This window comes from Plectropomus leopardus, chromosome 18 (genome assembly GCF_026936395.1).
Source record: "Plectropomus leopardus strain MGB_pleo_1.0 chromosome 18, ASM2693639v1, whole genome shotgun sequence".
Lineage (NCBI taxonomy): Eukaryota > Metazoa > Chordata > Actinopteri > Perciformes > Serranidae > Plectropomus > Plectropomus leopardus.
Genome location: NC_142193.1, coordinates 13617864 through 13632051, shown reverse-complemented (window position 1 = coordinate 13632051; position 14188 = coordinate 13617864). Strand labels below are relative to the sequence as shown.

The 14188-nt window shown below is 38.6% G+C and overlaps 1 protein-coding gene and 1 long non-coding RNA gene across 2 annotated transcripts; one reads left to right on the top strand and one right to left on the bottom strand.

The window, feature by feature from the left end:
- Nucleotides 1–219: 219 nt before the first annotated feature.
- Nucleotides 220–14079, top strand: mafk (MAF bZIP transcription factor K). The gene is made up of 3 exons (XM_042505557.2): nt 220–420; nt 8819–8897; nt 8988–14079. Exons 2-3 carry the CDS (start codon nt 8853–8855, stop codon nt 9423–9425), a joined length of 483 nt encoding a protein of 160 aa, XP_042361491.2. The 5' UTR covers nt 220–420; nt 8819–8852; the 3' UTR covers nt 9426–14079.
- On the bottom strand, nt 430–9085 carry LOC148186449 (uncharacterized). The gene is made up of 4 exons (XR_015779606.1): nt 8968–9085; nt 7273–7482; nt 5364–5416; nt 430–3227 (listed from the first exon to the last, which is right to left on the bottom strand). It is a non-coding gene; the product is annotated as an uncharacterized LOC148186449 (long non-coding RNA).
- Nucleotides 14080–14188: the final 109 nt, after the last annotated feature.

Genomic DNA, 14188 nt, shown 5'->3' with positions numbered 1-14188 from the left:
CAGACTGAGAAACTTCCGATTTAAAGTTTTTCCTTGAGTACTCTGTGGTAATATTGGCAACATGAGCTGAATTTGCTCTGATTACTTTTGTAAAGTAAGCAAAAGCAGTCGCCAGCAATATCTATCTTCTATTTATGGCCTCCCCCGCACCCCCCTTCCCAGACTGACGTAAGCAGAAAGTTATTTTCATGAATGGAGGGGGCGGTCACGAGGAATCGGTGACGTGAGTGCTTGCGGAAGCAGAGCGTGGAATGTTGGTACATTGTTGTTGTTTTGTAGTTAATTTAGTACGAGGATACACCGCTGCCCGGCTGCTGGACGTTTTATACCTACTGTGTCAAGTTACTTCGCCGCCTGTATCGGAAACCTACTCCGACAGTTTTTACGCATCACGGTCCACAGATACCCGCGTCCACAGAGGTAAGCTTGTGTTTCTTTTTTCTTTTTTTATGGGAAGATGTTTTGACATCCCTTTCTAAATTGCTGAAGTTGTCACGGTGACATAGTGGCGCACGCAGACAGGATTAAGTTAGCGTCACGCGCCAGTAATGTAGGATAAGTTTTTGATCCCGGTTATGAAAGTTGATGTTGACTTTGTAGATTGTTTCAGTCGCGTGGACACGTGTTGTGTTAGTAACACAGCGCCCAGAAAGTGGCTCACAGCTCGGGGTGGTCGCGCTAAAGAAGTGCGGATCGATAGGCAAAAAACTGGGAGAATTATTTTTTTTATATAAATTCTCTTTTGTTTCTACTTTATTTTATTTCATTGTTGTTTTTTTTGCCGAATGTTAGTAATCTGAACCAGTCTGGTAATTTTTAAAATTAATCTAAGTGAATAAGTTGCCCCAGTGAGTAAAATCTTATATGATATCTAATACATTTTTTAGTCTATAACGACTGCATAAAATATGTATTAAACACATTCAATAAAATCACACCATTTTTGCAAAAGCAATGTTACGGTTACAGTGTTACTTAATGTTGTTAAAGTCACTGTTACAAAACTGTTATATATTTATCGATGAGCGCCACGCAGCCATTGTAATGAGATCTCTTATAATAACATGAAAAAAGCGATTTTGTTGTTGTTGTTGTTGTTGTTGTTGTTCTTGTTTATATCCGTCTTTCTGTCACTTGAATGAGTTTTTTGGTGAAAATAGAAGTGAAATAAATTCACCGACTGTCCCATTTAAACTAATTCATATTAAACATTCTCACATCCCCTTTATTTTTGGCCCTCTTGATCATTGCACCGCGGATTTTAATTTGGGTTGCTAAAATGCTAAATACCAGCCTACTTTTGACATTGGAATCAACACGTGGTCCGCATTTTAGACATGTGGGACAAAGGGCACGATGTGAAGTGAGACCACCAGGGCTGACTGGCTTACACAGGAGAAACAAGCAGTCACTAAACAGCAGGAGGAGCCCATATTTCCACTAACAATAAATCACTGAGGAAGGAGAAAAGGGCTTTATCTTATCTTTCTGTTAGCAATCATATATCAATGTATCTTTATGACTTAGGTAAAGATAAGGAAAGTTTCCAGAAAGTGTATTATTTTTTAAAAAAAATATAATTAGCCTACATAACAACAAAACAATTTTAAACCAGAAATAATACTGCTTGACTGTCTCAACATTTGGTTTTTAATTTGTTTTTATTGAGCAACTTGGACCTATGCCCTTTCAATGCCATTGTGGTGAATATATGGAACATATTTGTCTTTGAGTAACTTTTTATTTGGTCACAGATTTGTATCTAAGAGGCTTTTGTGATTCACTGTTGTTTCTGGTGGGTGCACACAGTGTCTGCTGCTTTTACACAGGCAGTGGGAGCTGGTGCACTCCTCTGTCATGAGGTTAACATGTGGTTAAATAACCGAAGTGATGATGTATTCTTTGGAGAAGTAACGGCGGCTGACTCATTTTATCACCAGAATATTCTGTGACAGTGACGAGACACATCGGGAGAAATCCCCCTCAAATCACAGGGTATAGTGTCATTATCACCAGATATATTTCCTCTTTTTGCTGGTCGGTAGTGATAGATGTAAGCATAGCAGAATGCAAAACGTTTTTGTGGTGGAGTATTGTGAAAGTGAAATAGCTGCGGTTAGTGATGCTGTGACTCACAGGGAACACGTTGGCCAGGATGTGTTTTGCTCCTCTTACTGGAAAAAAAGACGTTGAGTTTTTGATTATTGACTTTGGAAGCCAGTGATTTTATCCACAACTGAACATGCCAAACAGAGTGTATACAGGCAATAACAAATGAATGTGTGAACAGGCCTGTGGTGTATCCGTCCAAAGTGACTCCCTGACAGTTATACGGTGTCTGAGGCTGCTCACTCTGCCACCCACAGTGATTTGCATCCTGCCTTTTTTTCCTGTCAGTGACCGAATCTCAACCCACTGCATTCACCTCATCATGGTCAGAGGTGTGGCAAGCGTCAGGTTTACTCATTTATTTATTTTGTGGGGTTGTCATGTCATTTGGGGATTCCTTGTTTGTTCCCACTGGGGCTGACTTGCTGATCCAATTGTTGATCTTTTTTCCTTGGCAACTTCCCGATTCCACTGTGACTCAGACTGCATGTTGGCAGCAACACAAACAAACACTTAACAGCTCCACAGCATTAAGAATGTATGTTTTGATGTCACTTCCTGTCTGTCCTTGTGTCTCAGAGAGTTGTTTTCGAAGGAGAAGCACTGAAATCTGGATATGAACAATGTTTTTCAATAGTTTTGGTATCTTTTTGGAAAAGGTGTTTTTTTTGGAAACAGGATGTTTATATTTTCCTAGTATTCACTATTCATTATTGGGTTCCAGGAAGTAAAAAGTGGGACAGGTATGTCCTTGTCTTTTGCATTCTTGACATTTCTTTGAATCCCAGCGTCCCTGATTGAGAGAATGTCTTAGCTCAGACAGTCTGTGAGTTCTCCTCCCTTTCCGCACAAAAGTTCTGGTGTTCACGCCAACCATTTCCAAGGTTCTCTGTACTTTTCCTTCCTCCCCACGAAACAACGGGATTTTCCAGGAAACGTCAGATCAGGAGGGTGTGTGATTCCCTGCCGCTGGTCGTCGCTTTTACCAGTAAACAGCATGACTCACTGCTCAGCTATGCTCTCCATTTCCCTCACATAATATCCCACCAAATGTGCTGCGCTGGAGAAAGAGCAGAGTGCTGCGCGCACCACGTCTGTGGAGAAATCTCTCCACCTCCCTGAGAAAAATGCAAGAAAAGCAAGAGCTTTCTCAGTGTTATCAGGCTGTCAAGGGCAGCAGCACTTTTGCTTTCTGCTCAACCTGCTCCCAAATTGAAACAAAAAGACAAAGTAAACAAAGAGTCTGGACGAGCCAACTCTGCATTTATCATCAGAGCATGAGCGTGCAAGTCTTTGATATGCTGTTTATTTTAGGAGGAGGTTGGGCCCCACAGTTACCTGCTGTCACTAAAGTGCAGCCTTGAACTTGACCAGATGCCTGGCTTTAAAAACATAACAATTTGGCATCAGGGAACAAATGGGACATAGGTTTATCAAACTGACTTTGTCAAAAAAATTGACTAACTAGGGGTGGGAATTACAAGAGGCCCTTTAATATGATATATTATCATGATATGATATTATTACCACAATATTACTTTAGTGACGATACAATATTATTGCATTTTTAAACATGTTAACATGTATTGTGATAACATATATTGTGATATATTGCGATTTATTACTTTTGTTCCACTGCTAATTGTGTCCTTAGAGGAAATCTTTGTTAACAATCTTTTTCAAGATAACATTATCAGACTATTTATTTCAATCAAGTCATTTTTATTGCAGCAAAATATATCTAGTAGCCTGTAAAAGCAATTGATTTTAGAAGGCAACCAAAAGTTTTATTTGCATTTGTAATAACATTAATTTATATTAAAAAAAAAAGATTCTTGGTGTCCATGTATCGATTGGATATTGCCAAGCAAAAATATTGCAATACTATGCTGTATTGACCCCCCCCTCCCCCTTAAAGGGGTCAGTCCATCTTCAAAGCAAAGTGTACACCCAAAGAACAAAGTAGCAAGTTTACCAGAAAATATTTGGCTGTCCACATCAAATAAGACACATGCTTAACACACAAACATAGTCATGAAATGTGTGTATGCTGTTTGTAGCAGACAAATCAGGAGTTACTCTCATGCCACCTCTTGGCTGTGATCAGCATTTTTGTGACACTTTGTCATTATCTAATGATAGTATTGTTTCTGATTAAATTGCTTATTAGTCATCAGAGGTATGAAACATTATTCACTGTTGTACTGAAAGATAGATCCTACAAAGTGAAGGTATAGTGGATTTCCACATGTGTGCACACAGGCTGCCTTTGATTTGTTTGGGCAAGTAAAAAGATGGTAGACGCTTCTGAATTCCAGACATTTTGTGAATTTCGCAGCCGTTGTTTTACAAGTGGGATTGTTTGAACTCCACCCCCATAGCTGAGTGCATTGCGGGACATATTCAGACTGAATGTTCCTTCCTCGGTGAAGATCTGCCTGCTTTGTGCATGTGAGGGTTTGCACATGTGTGTTCACTCAGGAATGTGGTTTTGTTCTTTACCCTCCATCTGTGGCTTTTCTTTGAGGTATTTTTCCCAGACTCCTTTTCTTACTGTTATGGAAACCTAATATGAGTTGTTTTCTTGACTAAAGCGAGAAGATTTGTTGTGAAATATGCCCGTCTCGTCTGAGTGGCAAAATCATAAAGAGCGGATTTGGCTGTGTAACATAATTGATGTTTTTCCTCTAAGGAAACTTTGGCATCTTGATCAGGAAAACATCGTCTCTTTGTGAGTTGCAAAAACATAAGCGCATGCCTAAAGAATTTGAGGGAAACAACCTGGCCTCTTGCAAGCTGGAGGCCTCTTGTATGAAGTGGGGGAGGCCCCACACCACTTTTCCATGATCTTTGCAAGGAATATACCCAGGGACCCCCTCTGATGCAATACCACTTAAATTATGCTGTTTGGGCCAAAGTGCTTTCGAGGAACGTTGTGTTTCAGTTCTTCATCTTTATTTGATGCTTCTCAAATCCCAATTATACAATTCTTTGCTGCATATTTTGCAAAATGAACAAAGGACACCAGAGAGAGCAGCAGATGTTTGCTAAATGTCTAAACATGATTTTATGTGGCTCTGGATTTAGCTGTTAGGTTGGTACATGTCGGATATCATCTGTTTACTTTCCAAGTCAAGAAAAGCCTTTGAGGAATTTGCTTATGACAAAAACACTAAAACCATTCTCAGACAGCGGTGTTGAATTTAAAAGAATACTTTACCCACTAAATGATCATTTTTATATCAATTACTCACCCCATGTTACATTGAATTCCTGAAGAAACCTTTGTTTTGGGATTCTTTGTTCCCTGTGAAGGCATGTGAGAAAAAGATAAAATTCTTTATGAATTGGAGAAAAAAGGGACTGCGCTTAATGACAACAAAACTGTATCAAAACTGCCATTTACAAACTCTCATACAACTCAGTATAATCCAAGTCTAATTCATCCAATTGTATGCAAATATATAAGCTATATATAAATTTGTGGGGAAAGTTCAAGCAGTGTGCACATCCAAAATTGATAAAGACTAGGTGCTGGACAAAACCAAAACAGATATCAAAGAATAGATAAAGTCTGCACTTTATCTATTCCTGCTCCCATGAAAGTTTAGTAAATGCTTGAAAGATGTAAATGTAAAAGTAAATGCTCCCATGAAAGTTAATTCGATAACCTCCACACGTGTGACGTTTAAGGCATTAGCCCTTCCTCAGACATGATATAACTTTGTCTTTCCTGTATGCCATCACAATAAATGAAGGCATACTTGGTGTCTGTGTATCGATTCGATATTGCCACGCAAAAATATTGCAATACTATGCTGTATTGATTTTTCCCCCCACCCCTAAGACACACAGTATTTCACAAATTTGTTTGTGCCCAAAGTAAAAATGGGTCTTAGTCTGGTTCTGTGTTCTTTAGGTAAAAACAAAGACAATTCTTGATGAATTGAAGCCATAGGGGACCATGTTTCACATCAGCAAAAGTAAATCAAAACATCCATTTGCAAACCTTTACAAAACTCAATATAATCCAAGTGTAATTTGTCCAGTCGAATGCTCAGTACTTCCAAAACAGACAGCTCTGTCTGACAGGGAATTGCTGTAAGTTTAAACTTACCTTTACTCTCTTAGAAGATTCATTTTTAAAAAAATCCAGTACTTTAACCTTGCTGAACATGGGAGCTGCTGGCCACCACTGCCTTGATCAGTAATTTGACTGTGTTATTGTCTGATTTTTGTGTTTAAGTCCGGATTCTGTAAAGTCACTCAATAACACAAAAAAACTAACTGGTTGAGGCAATGATAGACCAGCAGCTCCCATGTTCAAAGATGTAAAAATTAAAGTTTTTGTCATTGCAATCGGGCTTTGAAGAGAGCTTAGATAAGATTCACTTTTAGTCCTGTTCCCTGTTCGAGAGAGCTTTCTGTTTGGGAAGTTCTGAGCACACAAAGTTGATTTTCATGTTCACTGCATTATATCTTGCAATCAACAACTATATCATCAAAGTGCTGTATTAGCAATTTATCCACAGGATGTGAAAACATGACAAACATCCCAAAAAGAACAGCCACACCCAGAGTTTTTTTTTCTCCCATGAAAGCTGCAGCTAACAGGACTGCAGAGAATATCTGCGCTCTTACTGAGGTATCACTTATCGCACACTCACTTAAATTGTTTAGTTGGCAGAAATTTGTGTCAGCACTGTGGGCTAAATATATCCGCCAGAGTTAAATAAGGGCATAGAGCGGCTCAGGAAAGCCCAGTGTAAGAGGATCCAACCAGCGAGACACAGCACTAAATCGATAGACTACATTGTCTCCCAGCAAAAATACATCAGTGACTATAAAGGAAACTATTTCTCTGTGACACTCTATCTCCAGGAATTTTCCACATGCGTATCTGCTGCCCCGTAAAGTTCAGCATAACTGTAAATGTTATGCTGATGTGATGGACTGTTTTAATGTTTGATGAGGACACAGAGTTGTGTGTGCAGTTCAGATTAGGGGAATAAACACTGGGCTGGATTTAAGGAAAAGTAAAGACAAAGATCCTGGACACATTGAAAACTTGTGTCCACGGGATGTTTTTTAAGCTATCAGCACAAGTTGGTGCTTCTTATTTGTACTATGTATAGACTGTGGTTATGAATGAGACTTGTTTACCCTTTTGGTGACCATGTGACTCCCACTCCCACGCCCCATTTGCAGGGCGTTTCCATGGTAGCAGTCGAGCATGGAACAGTGCACTCGTAGTCAGGCTGGTCTGCAGGTCCTGAAATGGAGCCTTGGGGGATGTGTGCCTCTCACAGGATCACAGCTCAGCGCTCTCGCTTTTTTTGGCCATGGCAGCAGTCCGGAAAGCATGTGCCTCCACTGTAATGAGTACAGAGAGGTTTCTTTAAAGACTGCCCTGGCCCAGAGAGCTTCACTGCAAACTTGTTTGAAGAGACAGGAAGAGAGGTTGCCTGTTTCTAATCTTGCTTGGTCTAGTGAACTACATTGTCAGCACCCTCGTCTGTCAAGTAAATATAGGCGTGCTTCTGTGTTTTTGGGTTTTCTGGTGTCATGCTGCCCTCTGCTGGCATCCAAGGCTCTAACATGCAAACATAAATGTTGACACATGACGTAACCCTGGAATGTTGTTGTGGTGCCTTTGAGGTGAATTTGTGGGGAGGAGGGCCAATATTATGTCCTACTCTGAATCCGCAACTCATGAAAACATGCCTTTGTAGCAGAAGTATTCACATTTTGTTTTAAGTAAAAGTATCAACTATCACATTTTAAAAAATACTTACAACCAGAGGTGGGGCAAAGTCACTGTTTTGCAAGTCACAAGTACATTTCAAGTCCGTTCACATTAGAACCAAGTCCCAAACATTACATTTTGAGTGCTAAGCAGGTCATAATGACCTCTTAACCAAATGTAATGCCATTTTAAGTAAAAAGTGATAATTTATTAAACTTACAAGTTATTAATGTTTTTTTAACAATTGTATTTATTTGTTGAAACAAGTACGACTGAATCAAGTAATAAGGAAGTGGTGATGACATCAGCATATAGCACTCTTAACAAGTCCGACAACAAAATGATTTTTTATGTTTCTGTCCTGTCTGTTTAACTCATTTCATATTGGAAAAATGACAATAAATGTATCTCTCCAAATTGGCTAGGAAGTGAAGTCAAAAGTCAATGGAGTTTAAGTCCAGGTTGAGTTGACTCTTTTTAAGATTTTCTTCTATATTGAGTCTGAGGTCATCAAATTTGTGACCGCAGTCCAAGTCATGTGATTCGGGTCAACACCTCTGCTCACTACTGTGTCCAAAATCATATTAAAGTACATTAGTGTTGTCAGCAAAAATATTTAAAATGTAAAATAGAAGTACTTTTGCTGTGAGCAGCAGCAGTGTATCTTGTCAAAAGGGAACAAATTTAAACTATTTTGATAGTTTTATCTGTAAGAGCGAATCATATTTTAAAAAAATGATGTTTTGTGTGTTAAATATTTCTATTAGAAAAAGTTTTCAAAAAAATATGGTGGACTGGCAAAGTGCATTAGTTCCATTTTATAAAGTAGCATAAAATGGAAATACTCAAGTAATATGCCAGAATCTCTAAAATATAAAGTACAGTGCCTGAATAAATGTACTTTGTTACTCTCCACTGCTGATAATGATATGTTGTATTTCACTGTTTATTTTTTCTTCACAGTGTGTCTTCTGTGAGATTCTGGCCAGTTGTCTGCATGCAGGGAATGACGACTCAGTTTAAGACGAGCAAAGCTTTAAAGGTAAGTACGAGAAGTTTGAGAAACATGTGTTTTGTTTTTGTTATTATTCAGACAAAGTGCAGTTCCTCACCCGCTGTTCATGTCCTGCAGGTCAAGAAGGAGGTGGGTGAGAATGCCCCGGTGCTCAGCGACGATGAGTTGGTGGCCATGTCCGTGCGGGAGCTCAACCAGCACCTGCGTGGGCTGACCAAGGATGATGTTGTGAGGTTGAAGCAGCGACGACGGACCCTGAAGAACCGGGGCTACGCCGCCAGCTGCCGCATCAAACGTGTCACCCAGAAGGAGGAGCTGGAGAGACAAAAGATAGAGCTGCAGCTTGAGGTGGACAAGCTGGCCCGCGAGAATGCCAGCATGAGGCTGGAGCTGGATGCCCTGCGAGCCAAGTACGAGGCCCTGCAGTGTTTCGCCCGGACTGTGACCCGTGGGCCCCTCTCGCCAGGCAAGGTGGCCACCACCAGTGTCATCACCATCGTCAAGTCCGCCAACCACAACAACTCCAACCCGACCCAGTTCTCGACTCCCTCCTAGTGTTGACAGGACTGGGCTCTCCTCCTCCTGCCTGGTCCTTCCCGGTTCTGACCCCGCCTGACCCCGCTCATCCTGAACTGAGAGGACGCTCAGTAGTTAGACTGAGGGATGGAATGGGGTGGCAAGCTCAATGTGATGTTATGCTGCATTCACAACTCCGTCTGTCTCCTTCTGTCTCTTTTACACAATCTACATTGTCTGTGCACTGTGCAAAACCAACCCTTCCCGACCCCCCCAGCACCGGCAGGGTACTGGGCCTTTGTGACCCGTCCTCCAAGACTGTTAGCAGAGATTTGCTCTTTACTCCAGTGACGTAAAACGTATTTTACATGCCTTATAGTGGCAGCACTGGCCTGGGACTGCTCTTATGCTATTTAGCATAAAACTTGAGAAATATAAGTAGAGACATATGTGACAGTAAAGCTAATCACATTTCTTTATGTTGAAGTGTCTCAATGTAAATTGAGACTTTGAAGCTGTTGCCTTTTAAAGATCTTTAATATAAATTATTGTAGGATACTGACATGTAGTTTAACACAAAGAGGATTACCTGTTCCAGCTTTGACGCCTCTTCACAGAAACCAGTGGTCTCTAACCAGTTGCCTTTACGAGCCAGCCAAACATAACAACAGATGTTTTCACTGATTAGCTGCTCTTCTCTTTTGGAAGGTGCTAAGCTGTAAAATCACCTGTTGTAGTGTTTTGGTTTGGAGTAAAAACCTGCCTACACATGGCTCTCTATGGCCCGTTTGGAGAGCACTGCATTATGCAGTTTGATAACTGACCAATGTTCATCCTCTACTCGCAATGCGCTATTGTTTATATTTCTGTCTTAGTTATGCAAAGTTTTACTCGGTGGTCATGCCAAATAGCTTGTTTAGTGTGTTGGAAAAGTAACGCTAGAGAACAGCAGTCAGTACCCTCCAGTAACGGCGTCCATACATGTGCTGATAGTGGTTTAATTTAGGAGTTTTAAAGTAACATTTTTCGTTTGTGTTTGAAAAGTGTTAGACTCAATCATGAGGCCAGAATTTGTATGCAAACCTTTGCTGGACTATATCGACTGCCCTTGTAGAATATTATTATAGACAGCCATTTTATGCCCTTTTCTCTCCTATTAGAAATTGTACAAAAATGAATTTGCAGTCATTAGAGCTCATCCATGGATGTTTTTGTAGTTTGGTTGAGAAATTGTTGGATTTGTCTGTGGGGCTGGCAAGTGTTGTAAGCGATTTTGTTGAAGACATCAGAGGGTGTTGGGCAGGTGCTGCAAGTGATTCTGTTGGTATCTTTGTGGCCTTTTAATGAGAGAAAATAATTAAAGTTTTTGCTCGAATATTTTGAAAAAGCAGGTGAATACTTGTTTTCCATGGATTGGAAAGCTCTTTGACTAAAAAGGTAGATGTAGAAAAGAAAGATGTAGGATTAGGAAATGATTAAGGAGCAATTTGGGGTCAGATTTGTTTGGATCTGGAAGATCTGACATTTCCCAATGTCTATCATTTTACAGTACTTAAAAGAAAACTGTTAAGCTGCAGTATAAACGAAAATTCACAGGGCAACTGATTCATAGAATTAAAGAAGATGACAAAAAAAACTTTTCTTGCATTTCTGAAGTTGTTTAGGTTTAATTGTATGCTTTTTAAATGTGGTGTGACCACTTCCTTTAAGGTCAAACATAATGTAACTAAGGATACTCTCTGTTATGTATGCCGCAGCACTTACTGGGTGATGTTTTGCCTCTTTCCTTTATACGGCACTCTTTGGTAGGTAATCCATATTGGATATAGTGACAATGAGCGCGGTCCTTTCAAGTGAAATGCAATTCAACTTACTTCCTGTATATTACAGACTGCCAAAATGATAAAGCTCCCACTGCCTCCGTTGTCACTTTACATTGAGAACTCCGTCCAAATAGAAATCATTCCTACTGCTGGGTCACGAGAAGTGCTGCTGCTGGTGTTGGTCACTCTGAGACAGTAGCTTTTAACCTTGCTTTTGACACACTCTTCTGCAAGAGAACTCCTGACGCCCATCTCTAGAAACAGTGGTGTCATAACAGCTAAATGCAGTAAACACCTTCCTCCTGTTGTACATTTTGAGATATTTAAATCTGAAATTCACTTGAAATCAAGTCGTTCTTACCGAGGATCCATTCCTAATTTGGAGTGAAGTCAATAGAGATTGTTCATGTCAGGATTTTCTCTTGGCTAAGAGGACATGACTGTTTTTCCCCTGTTCCATAGCTGCAAAGAACAGTATGGGGAACTTTGCTGCTGTACAACCTGCTGTGATTTTTAAGCAGGGGCAATGCTGTGTTCTTACTATTTTGTATTTTCACTTGGTTTCTATGTTGATACATCCTGTTTTCTTTCTGATACTTAGTTTTATACGCATATACAGTATATAAATATATATATAAATATATATTACATATTTTTCTATATTTATGTCTTATTATCCTGGGAGTGGTGTGATTATGTAATCATTCTGAAATCAAATTATGTCAATGCTGACCTTCTTCAGTTGTATTCAGATTTACAATGAGAAAACTATTTTCATACCTAAACTCTTCTTTGTGAGTATTTATGCCCCATGATTAAGTCTTCTCAGCACATTTATTATGTTTCATTTGCATATTGGACAGACGGTGGCTAGGGTTACATATAGGCTGCAGCTAATTATTTGTAATGGTCAAGAATTTACATTATAAAAACAGCAGAATTTCAAGCTGTATAGATTCTTTGTGTTAGTAAAGAGCACATGTCTATGACATTTTACTTTATAACTTAAAAATCTGTTATAACATTACAACGATACAAATTAAAACGTAATCACGTGAGAGGTTTGAATTTAAACTATCTCTGCAAAATGAATTTAAAGGCAACAAAATTCTGCATAATTTCTGGATTATTTAGCTGGAAATGTGTGTTACACATTTATTTTAGTGAATCAATAATTTCAAATATTGAAAACATAATTCAATACAGGAGCACATTGGTCTGATTTGATCAGATTTTGAAAAGCCTAGTTTTGACCCATTGTTTTACTCTCAGTTGGCACTTTCAAATCCGTTATTTTAATAAAAATGAGAACATTTATTCAGGAAAAAAATGGTCTAATTTTAAAATGTTAACCTGCATGTAAACCTACTCAGTTGTTCTGGACACAAAGACGATATACTTTTCTATAGATGCAAATCAGTTTAGTCAACAGTTTCAAATGATGATAATGGTAATACTTTTTGTAAACTTTGAGAAACCTTACCGGAAATAATTCCAAAGCTGCTAAAGACTGGCTGCCCAGACTTCTAATGTTTACAATCTTTTTTAAGCCTGAATCAAGAATGAGTCAGAAGAATTTATATTAGATGTATACATCTGTCATTTTTCAGCACATTATCTAACACGTCAATACAGCTTGACAAATTTTCTGTCAAGCATTAATGTGAGGTCTTGTGGTTAAGATTCAAAACAAAATGCTGTAAAATGGCACCTTATTTAATTTTAGCACATATTACTGTATTTGGATCTGAGGTGGATGCTTTCAGGCAGCACACCTTCAAAATAAAACTCTGGAAATTAAAAAAAAAAAAAAAAAGATGGAAAAAAATGCATTTCCATACCATGCCATATTAAAAGACAAACCTCTCTCCAGGTGAATTAAGTACTTTGTTGTTAATTTTACATCTGCTGTGACCCAGCAGAGGTCCATTCATGCTCTCAAATACATGTTGCTCTTAGGCTAGCTTTCGGCAAGCATAACTTACAGTTTCTACAAGAAACTTTTTTTTTAGCTAGACGAACAGCAGACCTGCAAAATCATTTTATGGACAGAAATGTAGACAAGTTTAGGGATGAAAAGAAGTATACATTACTTACCATGGATGTTTCTTTCTTCCCCCAGGCAAATGCAGCTTGTAACACTTTACCAAGCAGCTGTAATTGAACTATTAAAGATATCAGTGGTTATTTTACATTTTTACATGAACCACAACAATGCAAATGTTTGTATGGAAATGACATTTCCTGTATATGTTGACTAGGTATTCAAGGTTTTAATTTAAATTTGCTTCCTGAAAACATGTCTTTGATTAAATAAGCTGCAAAACAAAATCTCTGCCAGTCCTACAAGCTACAGTATTTAACTTTAGACATGTAGAAAGTCAGTTGAGGTTTTGACTATAAATTTTAAAAAAAAAAGCCTCATAATAAGAAGAAATGGAGCATGTATGTGGATAATAGGGTTGAGGGTGAAATGTGTTAAATGTTAGTTTAACAGCAGCAGTTTATATGTTAAGTTTGTATGGATTTCCTTGTTCTAGTCTCATAGCAACATGTTTATGAGTGACGACAGTAACAAGGACAGTAATAAGGCAGCATAAACTGAGTATGTACCCATCGCAACTTGTTATTACTCTGCTCATATATATTTTATATTTATTTCATTGAATTGTGTAATTTTATTAAAACAAAACACCTAAATTATTTTTTATTTTACTTTCATTTATTTACATGTTTTCTCAATGAACTACCCTCATGTACAAATAAAGTCTGTATTTGTTTCTGCTCTGATTTAAAGTATGGTAAATTATTCCTATAAATAAGTCTGCTGTGTCTGTTTTTGTACCTTCAAATAAAGCTTTTTTTCCTCATTGAGAAGTGCAGATTCACTCAGTTCAACTTACACAAGCAGAAACGACTGTTTAATTTTGTCACACAGAACTAAGACACACAAGTCAACTATTTCATATAAATTTTAAA